At 39.2% G+C, this 13,750-nt stretch overlaps 1 protein-coding gene across 9 annotated transcripts in view; it reads left to right on the plus strand.

Moving 5' to 3' along the window:
• DOCK10 (dedicator of cytokinesis 10) overlaps positions 1 to 13,750 on the plus strand; it is a 278,160-nt gene that overhangs the window by 191,354 nt on the left and 73,056 nt on the right. For all 9 annotated transcript variants that reach the window (XM_074398952.1, XM_003925467.4, XM_074398949.1 and 6 more), the window contains exons 17-24: positions 426 to 613; positions 1,105 to 1,170; positions 3,988 to 4,080; positions 7,626 to 7,749; positions 7,944 to 8,065; positions 8,426 to 8,512; positions 10,886 to 10,978; positions 13,061 to 13,179. In XM_074398952.1, the coding sequence (XP_074255053.1) occupies positions 426 to 613; positions 1,105 to 1,170; positions 3,988 to 4,080; positions 7,626 to 7,749; positions 7,944 to 8,065; positions 8,426 to 8,512; positions 10,886 to 10,978; positions 13,061 to 13,179 (892 nt within the window). The remainder of the gene's footprint in view (positions 1 to 425; positions 614 to 1,104; positions 1,171 to 3,987; positions 4,081 to 7,625; positions 7,750 to 7,943; positions 8,066 to 8,425; positions 8,513 to 10,885; positions 10,979 to 13,060; positions 13,180 to 13,750) is intronic.

The following is a 13,750-nucleotide window of genomic DNA, read 5'->3' on the forward strand; positions in this document are numbered from 1 at the left end:
TGCTACTATCAGTAATCGATCTATTGGACAAAGCTTTGTTCAGTCACGTATCAGGATTGTAATATTTGTATAGTGTTATAGCAAAGATTCATGGATTATTTCTTAAAATAGCTGGTTATTATATTCAGTGGTTCATTAGATAAAATTTATTTTTATGGGAAACAATACAAAAAGAAGATGTTGATAAATCCATCTAAAAGACTTACTGGTTTTTCTGAGACATCAGTTTTGATATTAAATAATGTAGCTTGTTAATCTGCCATGCCCACCTCTTACAAATTTTTCATGCTAGCTTAAGTTAATATCAAATGCTCTACAAGCCTAGAGTGTCTATCTTCAGGGGGTTCATTTTAAAATATGTTAAGTATTGTTCACTTTAAAAGAACCATATTAAATGACAAACTCTTATTTTCTGATTTTTTAAGACTGTGTAACATCGTCCTTTATCCCTGTCAAGCCTTTCAATATGATGGCTCAAACAGATCCCACAGTGGAAATAGAAGAATTTGTTTACGACTCAACAAAGTATTGTCGGCCTTATAGAGTATATAAAAATCAAATTTACATTTACCCCAAACACCTCAAGTATGATAGCCAGAAATGCTTCAACAAGGTATGACATAAGTTTCTGAGATATCATCTTTTCTTTTCACCATACTTAGACCATATAAGATAGTTCCTGAATGTGCAAATACAAATTACTATATGGCAACACTTTCTCATAGAAAACCATTTGGAGAAAATGTTTAGTAAGAGACAGTGCTGAATTTTATCTTAGAAGTGTTTAAGGATGCAGTTTCGTAGCATATTAATAATCTTTTCTAAATCAGTCTGAAATAATTTTGTTCTGGACAATTTTTTTTCAGTTTCTTAAGATATTCTACAAATAGCATACCTGCCCCCTTTCAATATGAGCTTTTACTTTCAAGTACTCTCTCCAGATTCTTCTGTTACTTCAGAACATTACAGATAATGTCACAAGAAAATGTTGGGTATTCTACATTTTTCAGATTTAATTAGAGGCTACTTATTTTAGGCACTTGGGTTTTTCAATGTTATTTGATGGGAAATTACAATTTCCATTTTTTCTCTCTGTAATTCCAGGCACGAAATATAACTGTGTGCATTGAATTCAAAAATTCCGATGAAGAAAGTGCCAAGCCCCTGAAGGTGAGCCAAGTCAGCAAAGGGACCCAGCATAAAGGGGGAAGGCAGGTGCAGGGATTCTTTCCACCATTGCAGGGCTTTTTGTGAGTGTGCTTGAAAGAGCAGTGATTTAATACATTTGTTTTATATCTGAAACGTACCTGATTTAACAGCCCTCATTAACTAGCTGTATTAGAAATGCCAGTCTCGTTGCTCTTCTAGATTTTCATGACTTGGGGAAAAAAAAGGAAACCATTCTAATGTGAAATAAACGCAAAGGCTCCCCTGTGGAAGACGTTGCCTTTTTCAAAGATTAGCCTGACTCTCGGTTCAGCATGCTTGATTTAAAACAGAACATCCCAGCTGGCCCTCGTGTGGTCTGCGCAGAAGCACTGCTGCATACTGGCCCGACGGCTAATGTAGGGATGCCTGTGGGATGCTCACTGTTATGGAAGGTGCACGTGGCCAAGTACCTGAGGAACTGAAAAATGGCTCTGGGAAGTCAAGCCCAGTTTTTGATCATGTAATTTGGTAAAATCCATAAAACCATGAAGTGCCATTTTACTCTATAAAACTGCAACTGAATGGCATTTTTTAGAGTTCGTCTTTGATACAGTGTATGCTGCTTTTATGTTAGGCATTTCAAACAACATAAAGTAACCCATGAAAATTGAGGGGGAAATTATTTGTAGTGGGCCTGCTGGCGAGATTAACAGTTTCAGCAAATCAAAGGTATGAGGTAGTAGAGGACAAAACTAATTTCTAACTAACCCGGACCATTCTCTGAGGTAGACTCTTAACAGCACACTACCAGGTACAGATTGGATCTTCTGATTTGCAGCATTATTCAGAAGAACAATAATCAATTGAGTGATCGAATTAATCAGGCAGAATAAAGACAGCTTTTTTTTAATAGTCTTGAGGCACTGTCAGCATCCACTTGCACCAAACTCCAAGCTAGTGTTAGCATCAGGAGAGAAAAATTCAGGTGAAATATAGTTTCAAGCAAACAGAGGCAATGATCAGATGGCAAGCATGTCTGGCCTGTAGAACAGTGTTTTTATGGGAAAATTCTAGAAACGAAGAACAATCACTGGTGTGTGGGTCCCCTGCTTCACTGCATTCTAAAACACCACACAGAGATACAGCAAAGCCAAATGTCAGACTCCAGAAGAGAAGTCCTGAGCTTTGGACAAAGGGGGCTTATAAGTTATAAAAAAGTGTCATATCACAGGCCCTGGCCTGATTCAGGGCTAGACAGAATAGTAGCATACTGTGGTGGAGACCATAACCAGCCTATCTCAGAAGCTGGCATGTCAGGAGCTGGGGTCCAACCAATCTTTGTGGCTGCACGAGACCTTAACTCTAGACCAGAGCTGGTTCTATGACGCCTGTATTACTCGCTTCTCACACTGCTGTAAAGATACTACCTGAGACTGGGTAATTTATAAAAAAAGAAAAAGAGAGAGAGATTTGATTTACTTCCAGTTCTGTATGGCTGGGAAGGCCTCAGAAAACTTACAGTCATGGTGGGAGGGGAAGAGGCAGGTCTTACATGGTGGCAGGCGAGAGAGAGAGAGACAGAGAGAGAGTGCAAGTACAGGAAAAACCACCATTTATAAAACCATCAGATCTCTTGAGAATTCATTCACTATCATGAGAACAGCATGGGGGAAACTGCCCTCAAGATCCAATCACTTCCGTCCCTCGGCATGTGGGGATTATAATTCAAGATGAGATTTGGGTGGAGACACAAAGCCTAACCATATCAGGGCCTGTTCAGGAAGCCATTCTACAGGAATCAGTCTTAAACAAGTTAGCACTTATCCCATGGAAATCGAAAGTCACATTGGTCCACATGATACCCTTGGGCTAAGGGAGGTCCCCAAACACTGACCATTGTCCCAGGTCATTGTCTGAGCCATTGCTGTTGTCCTGGGCTTGGTAACTGAAGAGTCTGACCATTTTTTCTGCTCAGGGATAATTTCCCACACTCATAATTGTTCAGTTCATAACTTTTTAAACACTGTATTTAGGACCTCAACCCCAGCCGGTGAACAGGCTCTTGACACTGTCACAAGAATGAATTCAAGGATGACTCAGAAAAAAGTGAAAGTACAGAGATTTACTGCAAAGCAAAAAGTACCTACTCAGGAAAGAAGAGTGTGGGTGTACTCAAGAGGGACAGTCGTCTGCAAGAAAGTTTAGGGCTTCTGTCTTTATGGGTTTCTTTAACCACAGGGTGGAACATTCATGAAGATTTCTGAAGTAAGATGAAGATTTCTCAGAACTGTGGTGCCACCTATATTTGTGCCAAATATGGGTGTTCTCAGAACTGCTCAGATGCTAGTGGGGGTGTGATTTAGTATGTTAGTGAGCATGAGGTCCTAGGAGAAACCTAGGTCAAATCCAGCACCATGCTGGATGTAGTTGGTCTTAGCCAGCTTGACCTACATCTTATTTTTGGGGGTCTTATTGGCCACTGACTTATGCGGCTACTTCAACGGTATACTTTTTGCTAATCGTGTGAAACCTCTGCATGGAATTGTCTGTTCCTTTATGGCCACTCTGTATTATTCCTGTCTCACAGGTATTTGGCCCTGGTGTATTATCTATATGATGAACAAAACCCATCAAATTATCTTCAGCAGCTCCCATCGTATAATAAACGCAGGGTAGTAGGCCAAAGAAGTTAAAGGTTAATTAGATGCCAGCTTAGCCTGGCAAGTTATCACAAAGCTTGCCATCATCCCAGAGTTGGTAACTGAAGAGTTATGGCCTTTTTTTCACCCAGGGATAATTTCAGACACATAATTGTTCAACTCATAACTTTTTAAACAGTGTATTTATGGAAAGCCTGGAGGGCCCCTCTTCACCTCAGCCGCATACACAGCAGTTCTGCATCACTCCCAGAATCCGGATTTCTCAGATGAGGTAAGGGCCAGCCCTCCACTGCCCACAGAGGCTCCTAAGAAAGGTGGGTGAATGGTCAGATAACCGTGCAGTGAGAAACACTCTCTCTAGACCTCATCTGGTTAAGGATATGCCTTGGCAAGTGTGTACTTAACAAGATTTCCAAACTATATTAATTGACAGTTGTTCCAGGAGTGTGTTGCAAATTCATGTATTTCAGGACAGAAGTGACCTTTTAAAAATGGGATTTTTTAAAATGCTTTTATTATAAATTTTCTTTTTAAGTGAGTATTTTTTTCTCTTATTTTACTGGCCAGTGAAGAGATTGTGTTAAATAGCTTTACCAATCAATAGCAGCATTTCATGTCATAAGGAAGAGCAGAAAACTAGAACCCAAGCCAATTCCATTACTTATAACCTGCCTGAACTTAAGTGATCTTGGACGTCATCTCTACACATAACAGGGAACAAGCCTTGCCCTGGCCAACTTGCAAGACTCCTGCTACGTGCCAAGCCTCAAGCTAAATTCCATACACACTTCATCTCACTGAATCCCCACAGTAATTCCAAGAAGCTGGTGTTACCGTTACTTTCCTATTTGATGGATGAGAAAACTGTGGCTCGGAGAAGTCAAGAAACTTTACCAAGTTACTTCCCAACAATATCACATAATAAGTGAGAGAAATCAAACCAAGCCATGTGATTCCAGAGCCTGAAGCTTCTCCATTCTGCTCTAACACATGGAAAAAGTCACTGGGCTTCTGGTCAATTACTATGCTTGTTAGCTTACATTACAAACAACTTTAGATAAACAAGTTTCAGTGATAAAATCTAATTTCTAACCATAAAGTAAAGGTCTGACTAGTGTGACCTGCTAATATCCACAATATCACAGCTTTTGTAGATGTTGTCTATGCCTGCTTTCACACATTACCTCCATTTAGCAGCTTAAAACAGCATGCAATTGTTATCGTACTGTTTTGGTGTTCGGAAGTCTGAAATGGCTCACAGGCCTAAAATTGATCTTGCAGCAGGGCTCCAAGACTTCAGGAGGTTCTATGGAAGATTCCAGTTCCTATTCTTTTCCAGCTTCTAGAGGCTGCCTACATTCCTTGGCTTTTGAACCTTCCCAACAATCCCGTCACTCTGACCTTGGCTTCTTTTCTCACTTCTCTTATGACTCTGCCTTCCTCTTACAAGGACCTTTGTGATGACACTGTCCTCATTTGGAAAATCTAGGATAATCTCCCCATCTCATGGTCCTTATCTTAAAATCACATCTGCTAAGTCCTGCTTACCATGTAAGGTAGCATATTGGCAGGGTTAGAACGTGGAGGACATCTAGGGGGTGGTGTCTTTCTGCCTTCCGCACTGTGGACATTAATTGTTTAAAAACTAATTAAAAGAACACCAGTGAAACTACCTGCCTGACCTTATTTCACTCTTCCATATACGTTTAATTTTCCTGCCACAAATTCAGGACAGAAAGTGAAAAACAGTTAAGGGAAAACCATGACCACATTGCAGAATATTTAGTGTTATCAGTTGACCCTTTGACAAAGCCCATCGGGAAGATACATTTTCTGTAGATACATGATTTTTAAAAAATTAATATTCTTACTGTTAAGTATTTTAATCTTTCTTATTTTCATTTGTTTCCTGGAAGCCTCATGAAATCCATGAGCTTTTTCATGTGAGAATATGTACAATTCTGGGAACAACTCGGTTGCTGATAGTGAGCTGCCTGCCACTTACCTGAACAGGATCCTGGCATTCCAATGTAAAACGATGATCCCAAGATGTGGGTTCTTATCCTGGAAGATCCTCTTGCTGACCACACCACCTTGGCAGTAACCCAGAGCCCCCTAACATGTGCAGCCGTGTTCCTAGCACTGTGCCTTTCTACCTCACAAGGCTACTGGGAAAAACGAAATAATGACGTGTGTGGCAGGGCTTTGAAAACTCAAAAGTACAATAAAATGTAGAGAGTTAGCTGAACACATTTATTTCCAGAAATAGGGAGTATGCTCCTCATTCGATATATTGTTAACCTAGTTCAATTTTTATTTTATGTTCATTCAGAAGCATTATTTGTGTAGCTACAGCATGACCACTTCCCAAAATGTCTCATTAGTTCTCACAGTAACACGGACATGCTGGTTAGTTTTATTTGTTTTTTTTTTTTTTTTTTTTTTTTTTTTTTGAGACAGAGTTTCACTCGTTACCCAGGCTGGAGTGCAATGGCACTATCTCGGCTCACCGCAACCTCCGCCTCCTGGGTTCAGGCAATTCTCCTGCCTCAGCCTCCTGAGTAGCTGGGATTACAGGCACGCGCCACCATGCCCAGCTAATTTTTTTGTATTTTTAGTAGAGACGGGGTTTCACCATGTTGACCAGGATGGTCTCCATCTCTTGACCTCGTGATCCACCCGCCTCGACCTCCCAAAGTGCTGGGATTACAGGCTTAAGCCACCGCGCCTGGCCTGCTGGTTAGTTTTAAAAGAGATAGATTCCACGCGGAAGCTGCACCATTTACGACATCATATTTCTCAACAATGGGCATATGAATTGCCTGAGGATCCTATGAAAGGGCAGATTCCAAATGAGTGTGTCTGGATTAGTGTCTGAGACTCTAGCCTGGGCAACAAAGTAAGACATCTGTCTCTACAACATGAATAACAAAAATCAAAAAGTTAGCCAGAGGTCAAGGCTGCAGTGAGCTGTGTTTGTGCCACTGTATTCTAGTCTGGGCAACAAATTCGAGACCATGTCTCAAAAAAGAAAAAAAAAAATTCTGCATTTCTAACAAACTTCCAAATGACTGTTATACAACTGGTCCCAACCGCACTCTGGGAGGCAAGGACTTACTCTTTATTCAATTTGTGTCCCTTAAGGACACTTCTTCAATGTGTATCTTATCTACATTCTGCAGTTATATCTGTGTGTGTTTATGCATATGTATGTGCATGTATTTAATCCATACCCTAGTAACATAAATTATCTACTGAGAAACACTAGGTATTCTAAATTATCATCATCCATCACAATAAAGAAGCAAAAAATATCAACATGTGAATACATCACTGCTAGCAGAAACAATATTTATTCAGCATTAAATCAGTGCATCCAACACTATTAAACATGGACCTAGATTTCAGTTAAAGAACTTTTAGGCTGGGTGCGGTGGCTCATGCCTGTAATCCCAGCACTTTGAGAGGCTGAGGCAGGCAGATCGCTTGAGGCCAGGAGTTTGGGACCAGCTTGGCCAACATAGTGAAACCCTGTTTCACTACTAAAAATACAAATATTAGCTTGGCATGGTGGCATGTACCTGCAATTACAACTACTGGGAAGGCTAAGGCAGGAGAATTCCTTGAACCCTGGGAGGCAGAGGTATCAGTGAGCCTGGATTGTGCCATTGCACTCCAGTCTACGAGACAGAGGAAGACTTGTCTGCAAAAAAGAAAAAAAAAAAAACAAGAATTTTTAAAAGCTATACTTTGTCTTGCTCTGATCTTGGGCAAGTAATTTTAATCTCAGTCCAACTATGGTTTATTTCCTTGCAGGTGAAAATTGAGCTACCAACACAACTCCATGAGAAACACCATATTTTGTTTTCTTTTTATCACGTCACCTGTGACATCAATGCAAAAGCCAACGCCAAAAAGAAGGAGGCTCTGGAAACATCAGGTACCGCCAGGAAGCAATCTTAGGCATAGTCACATGTCTTCTGTTTGAATTGGTTTGGAGAGTATTTCAAAAGCTCTGATTTACTGAATCGTTTTTCATGAAGTTTAGTATTCATAAATAATAAATAGCGTTATTGTGACTTCTCACCATAGCAGTTCATACTCAAAATTTTTGTTTGTTTTTTCTTTACACAGTTGGATATGCTTGGCTTCCTCTGATGAAACACAATCAGATAGCTTCTCAAGAATACAATATCCCAATAGCAACAAGTCTGCCTCCTAATTATATAAGCTTTCAAGATTCTGCAAGCGGAAAGGTATTGAATAATGTATAATTTAAGATTTTAAAAAAGCATACCAGTGAAATGGCATAAGGTTATATTCTTTCTCTGCTATTTAAATTAAGATCACAGCGAATATGTCCCGGGTAGCCTTGTCCTTATACCACGACTCTTGTTTAGCTTATGGCCACTAGAAATGATCCGTTAAAAATGATCCTGATATCATATTGGTCTCATCTACCAATAGTGCTAAATGTATTTGCATCTTTTATTTTCCACCTCTATGGTGATACAAGATCAATGGATCATAAGAGCACATTAACATAAACTAAATAATCTACTTATTTTCTTTCTCTCAAATGGTCACAATAACAGTAAACGAACTTTATTTTGCAGCATAGCGGGAGTGACATTAAATGGGTCGATGGTGGCAAACCACTTTTCAAAGTGTCGACATTTGTTGTATCAACAATAAATACTCAGGTGAGTATGTTGACCTAGCTTGCATTTTCTCTGACTCACAGCATCGTGAGGTTCCCATATTCACAGGATGAATCTAATCATTTCATGAAATGTCAGAAAGCAGATGTCTGAATACTACTAAGGAAGAATGTTAAGGGCATAATTTGATGTCTCCCTCAAAAAAGATAGAATCCTAATCCCTTAACCCCAGACACCATAAAACTTCAGACCAAAATACCAAAAGTATGTTAGGATCACACACCCCTTGGAGTATGGTTTGCTTCCACTGACAACACTCAGGTGTTAAAAATGTTAAATGTTAAACATAAAGACTTCAGACCTTTACCTGAAAACCAAGTTCAATCCCCAGTGCTTTCCCAGGGCTCACCTAATGGGAAGGTCACGAAGTTGGCGGAACTGCACTTGACAGCCACCCCACCTAATTTCTGGCTCAGTGAACCTGGGCAAGTCACTTTAGTTCTGATGTCCTCATTCCCTCCTCAAGAAAATGGTATTAACAGAGTCTCTGCTACCTAAGGTTGTAGCAAATGTGATCCAGAGGAGAAATATTTCAAAATGTGATCAAAATATTTCATGAACTGCAGAAGTCTATACGCATATAATTATTACCATTGTTAAATTACCACAAACTCATTCCTTCCATGGCAAGAAGGCTTATTTTACCACAATGTGAGTTTTCTGGCAACAGTTAAACTATTCTTATTACAAATACATAAAATATATTTCTCCTTTCTTAAATTCCATGTATATCTGCTTTTCAATTTTTGCTTCATGCTGCTTTATCTAAAAGCCATACTTGATCCATAGGGAAAATGAAATAATACAGGTATCATATATACGTTGGACCAAAATTTCTCTTGGCAACCTCTGATGCTTCGAGTCCAATTGAGTTCTTATCCCCAGCCCTGCACCCACAACTATTTAAACCTATCTTTTCTCTGATGCCATCAGCCCTGGGTCAAGTTCCACAAAATGCTCCATCTCCACCAAACCCTGTATTTTTGTGTATCTCAGCAGCTTCTTAGTTTCTCTTGCTTATGCTTCTAGCTTCTTTCTCCAAATTAGCTGAGGTCTCTAACTCGCCATGACACACCCTTTCTCTGCCTCAACTTTCACCACCCACATGCTGGCAGCATTTATCTCAGTTTTCAGACAGCCAAGGCCCTCCGGCCAAGCAACATCCACTAGCTTCCCCAAGACCCCGTGATCCATTTGACACTGAGCCCCTGTTCAGTGAGGAAGGGAAGCTTTCCCACTCTCCCTTACCGTTACTGGCCTGGTGGGTTCCTACCCATCCTTCAGCTCTTAACTCAATTGTCACTTCCTCAAAGAAGCCTTCCCTGCTTCCTGACCCAACAGGCAAAGCTGGGCCATCCTGTCACTCATCCAGATGGCACCTGCTTTGTGTCTGAAGCGTTCATCAAATGTGATTACACAGGTGTGTGTGGAAGTCATGGTGTGGTGCTGGCCTCCCCACCATGATGGAAGATACACAGAGGAAGGGGTCGGGCCGCCTGCCTTGCCCTCTGCTCTGTCCTCTCTCAGTGCCTGCTAAGAGCTTGGCATGCAGTCAGCTTTCCATAAATAATGACCAAATAGGCAAATCAGTGAAGTGATACTTAAAAGGAGAACAGTTGTCTCTAGTCAAAAAAGAGCTGCATTTAGAAAACAGAAAATAGCACACACACCCAGTGACCTGAGGGAAATGAGGGAAACCCAAGCTCCAGATGCCTTTCTGGAATCATAGAAAGCCAGAGAAACGTTCAGAGTGTGTCGTCACACAAATTCTTTATCTTACTGCTTAATTCTGTAGCTCCCGCCCTCAGGGCAGAACTTAGAGAATTTTCCAGGTACCGCCTTCTTCAGGAAGTAAACTTCAAGTGTTAAAGAGTCCGTTTTATCTAAAGATGTGAGTTGTCAGTTTTCTAACATGGTACTAATTCAGGCATTCTAAGCCTGGAAATACACCTGTGGATATTAAAGAGTATGCATTATCATGTGTGTCAGGGATGGTGTAGAAGAAATTGGTAGGAGTCTACTGAAAAAGCAGGAGTGGGAAGATAAATGAAGAAAATTTTTCTAAAAACAAAAAGCACAACTACAGGAAGTAATTCTCCAGCCATTGTCATGTGATTGAACAGGATAACAAAACCTCTTAGAATGAAATGAGAGAGAGTGGGCTTTGTAGTTCAGGCAGAGGCCTCACTAGGCCAGAAATGTCCACATCAAAGCGTTGTTCCTCTGACTCCTTAATAAAGCATTTGCACTTCAAGGCATCAGTCCTACAGAAATGCTTGCCTCACATCAGAACGGTTTGTGTTTCCAACACAGTTTACGTGTCATCAGAAATAAACACTTGTTTTGCTGTTGTAGGATCCACATGTGAATGCATTTTTCCAAGAGTGCCAAAAAAGAGAGAAAGATATGTCTCAGTCACCTACCTCGAATTTCGTCCGCTCTTGTAAGGTAACACAGCATGCAAGTAGTTTCAGTGACCTCCAGGGTAAAAACGGGCAAATGAGACCTTTATTTTCCACTGATTGGTGAACTGGGAGGTGATTATTACTCAAGATTTTTAAATACCTTATCAATTCAGAGAGTAAATGATTTTATTTCATAATTTCTGAACAGTTTCTGTTTCTTGACTAGAAAGACAGCCAAAAATCAGGTTTTTTCAAAACAAAAATAATTGAAAATCAGAATCAATTTATTTTAAATTAGTTATTAAATCGAGTCTTTGCAACATTACCATCATGACTATATCCCATGCTAAATGCAATAAAGAATAAAGCCAAAGTCAGATAAACATGGGCTATAGTGCTCATATTCAAGTTCTGAAAGAAATACCAGCAGAACATACTTTATTTTTTTCTAATGTAGTTATTCATTTTTTAATTAACAAAGAAAAATTGTATACCTTTTTCATATACAGTATGATGTTTGGAAATATGTATACATTATGTAAGAGCTTCATTAATTACTGTATTTATTATATCACATACATGTAATTTTCATGGTTATAACACTTAATATCTACTCTCTTAGAAATTCTTAAAACTATAACACATTTTTTAACAAACCTGCATATTCTGCATATGTACCCCAGAACTTAAAGTATAATAAAAATTAAAAAAATTTTAAATAAAATATTTAGTTATTCTCAAAAAAAAGAATATAACACATTTTTATTACCTATCATCACCATGTTGTGCAATAGATCTCTTGAACTTATTCCTCCTAACTGAAATTTTGCATCCTTTAACCAACATCTCCCCAGCACTTCCCTCCCTAGCCCCTGTTAATCACCATTCCACTCTCTATTTCTATGAATTCAACTTTTTTAGATCCCACATATAAACGAGATCATGTGGTATTTGTCTTTCTGTGCCTGGCTCATTTCATTCAGCATAATATACTCCACATTCTTCCATGTCATTGCAAATGATCTAATTTCCATCCTTTTTAAGGCTGGATAGTATTCCATCATGTTTATGTACTGCATTTTCTTTACCCATTTCATCTGTTAATGAACACTTGTGTTGATTCTATATCTTGGCGTTTGTGAATAGTGCTACAATAAACATAGGAACATAGACATCATCAACACACTGATCTCATTTCCTTTGGATAGACATCCAGTAGTGAGATTGTTAGATTATATGGTAGAGCTATTTTTAATTTTTTGAGGAACCTTCATACCATTTTCATTTACATTCCTGCCAGCAATGTGCAAGTGTTCCTTCTCCTCCACATCCTCTCCAATAAGTATTATCTTTCACCTTTTTGATAACAGCCATTTGAACAGATAGGAGGTGATATCACACTGTAGTTTTAATTTGCATTTCTCCAATGATTAATGATGTTGAACATTTTTCATATATCTGTTGGTCATTTGTACATCTGCCTTCTCTTGAGAAATGTCTATTTGAGTCCCTTGCCCATTTTTTCATTGGATTATTTGTTTTCTTACTTTTGAGTTTTTTGAGTTCTTTATGTATTTATATATATTTTACATATTGAGTTCCTTATGTAACCCTAGAAACTCTATGTAAACCATATAACCCTTTCTAGGATATGTGGTTTATAAATATTTTCCTCCATTCTCTAGTTGTCTCTTTATTGAGTGTTTCCTTGGCTTTGTTGAAACCTTTTAGTTTGATATAATGCCATTTGTCTGTTTTCACTTTGCTGCTTGAGCTTTGAGGGTCATATCCAAAACATCATTGCCCAGTCTAATGTCATGAAGCTTTTCTCCTTGTGCTTTCTTCTCAAAGCTTTATAGCAGGCGTCCCCAAACTTTTTACACAGGGGGCCAGTTCACTGTCCCTCAGACCATTGGAGGGCCGCCACATACTGTGCTCCTCTCACTGACCACCAGTGAAAGAGGTGCCCCTTCCTGAAGTGTGGCAGGGGGCCGGATAAATGGCCTCAGGGGGCCACATGCGGCCTGCGGGCCGTAGTTTGGGGATGCCTGCTTTATAGTTTCAGGACTTGAATCCAGAACATGTTTAAATGTAATTGTTATTTTTTTCTGCCAATTTGCTACAGAACTTATTGAATGTGGAAAAGATTCATGCAATCATGAGTTTTCTGCCTATAATTTTGAATCAGCTCTTCAAAGTTCTCGTACAGAATGATGAAGATGAAATAACTACAACCGTCACCAGGTATTCATAACACAACCTTAAGTGAAGGGACTTTATAAACTGTAGCTACACAAACTCTTGAATATAACTAAACAGCCATCTACCATTGTGTGTTTATATTTACTTGAACACATCTCAAGTACAAGCATTTCCCACTCTTGACTCCTTACCTTCTAATCTCTTATTATTAGCAGTAAAGTGTTAGACCGCGTTTTCTTTTATTTTTAATTAACCTTTTTATTTTGAGATCATGGCAGATTTATATGCAATTATAAAACATAATTCAGAGTTTCCCCCGTGCCCTTTACCCAGTTTTCCCCACTGGCAACATCTTCCATACAGGTGTGGAATCATACAGTATGTAACTTTTTGAAATTGGCTTTTTCATGAAAACTAATTCTCTGGAGTTTCATCCAGATCATTGCAACTATCAGTAGTTTACTCCTTTTCGTTGCAGAGTCATATTCCACGATGTGGATGCCCATGTGTGTTTAATTATTCACCTGTTGAAGGACATCTGGAGTGTCTCCAGTTTAGGGCTATTATGAACAAACATGCTATGAACATTCATGTACAGGTTTTGTGTAAATAT

The sequence above is a fragment of the Saimiri boliviensis genome, chromosome 5 (genome assembly GCF_048565385.1).
Source record: "Saimiri boliviensis isolate mSaiBol1 chromosome 5, mSaiBol1.pri, whole genome shotgun sequence".
In the NCBI taxonomy this organism is placed as follows: domain Eukaryota; kingdom Metazoa; phylum Chordata; class Mammalia; order Primates; family Cebidae; genus Saimiri; species Saimiri boliviensis.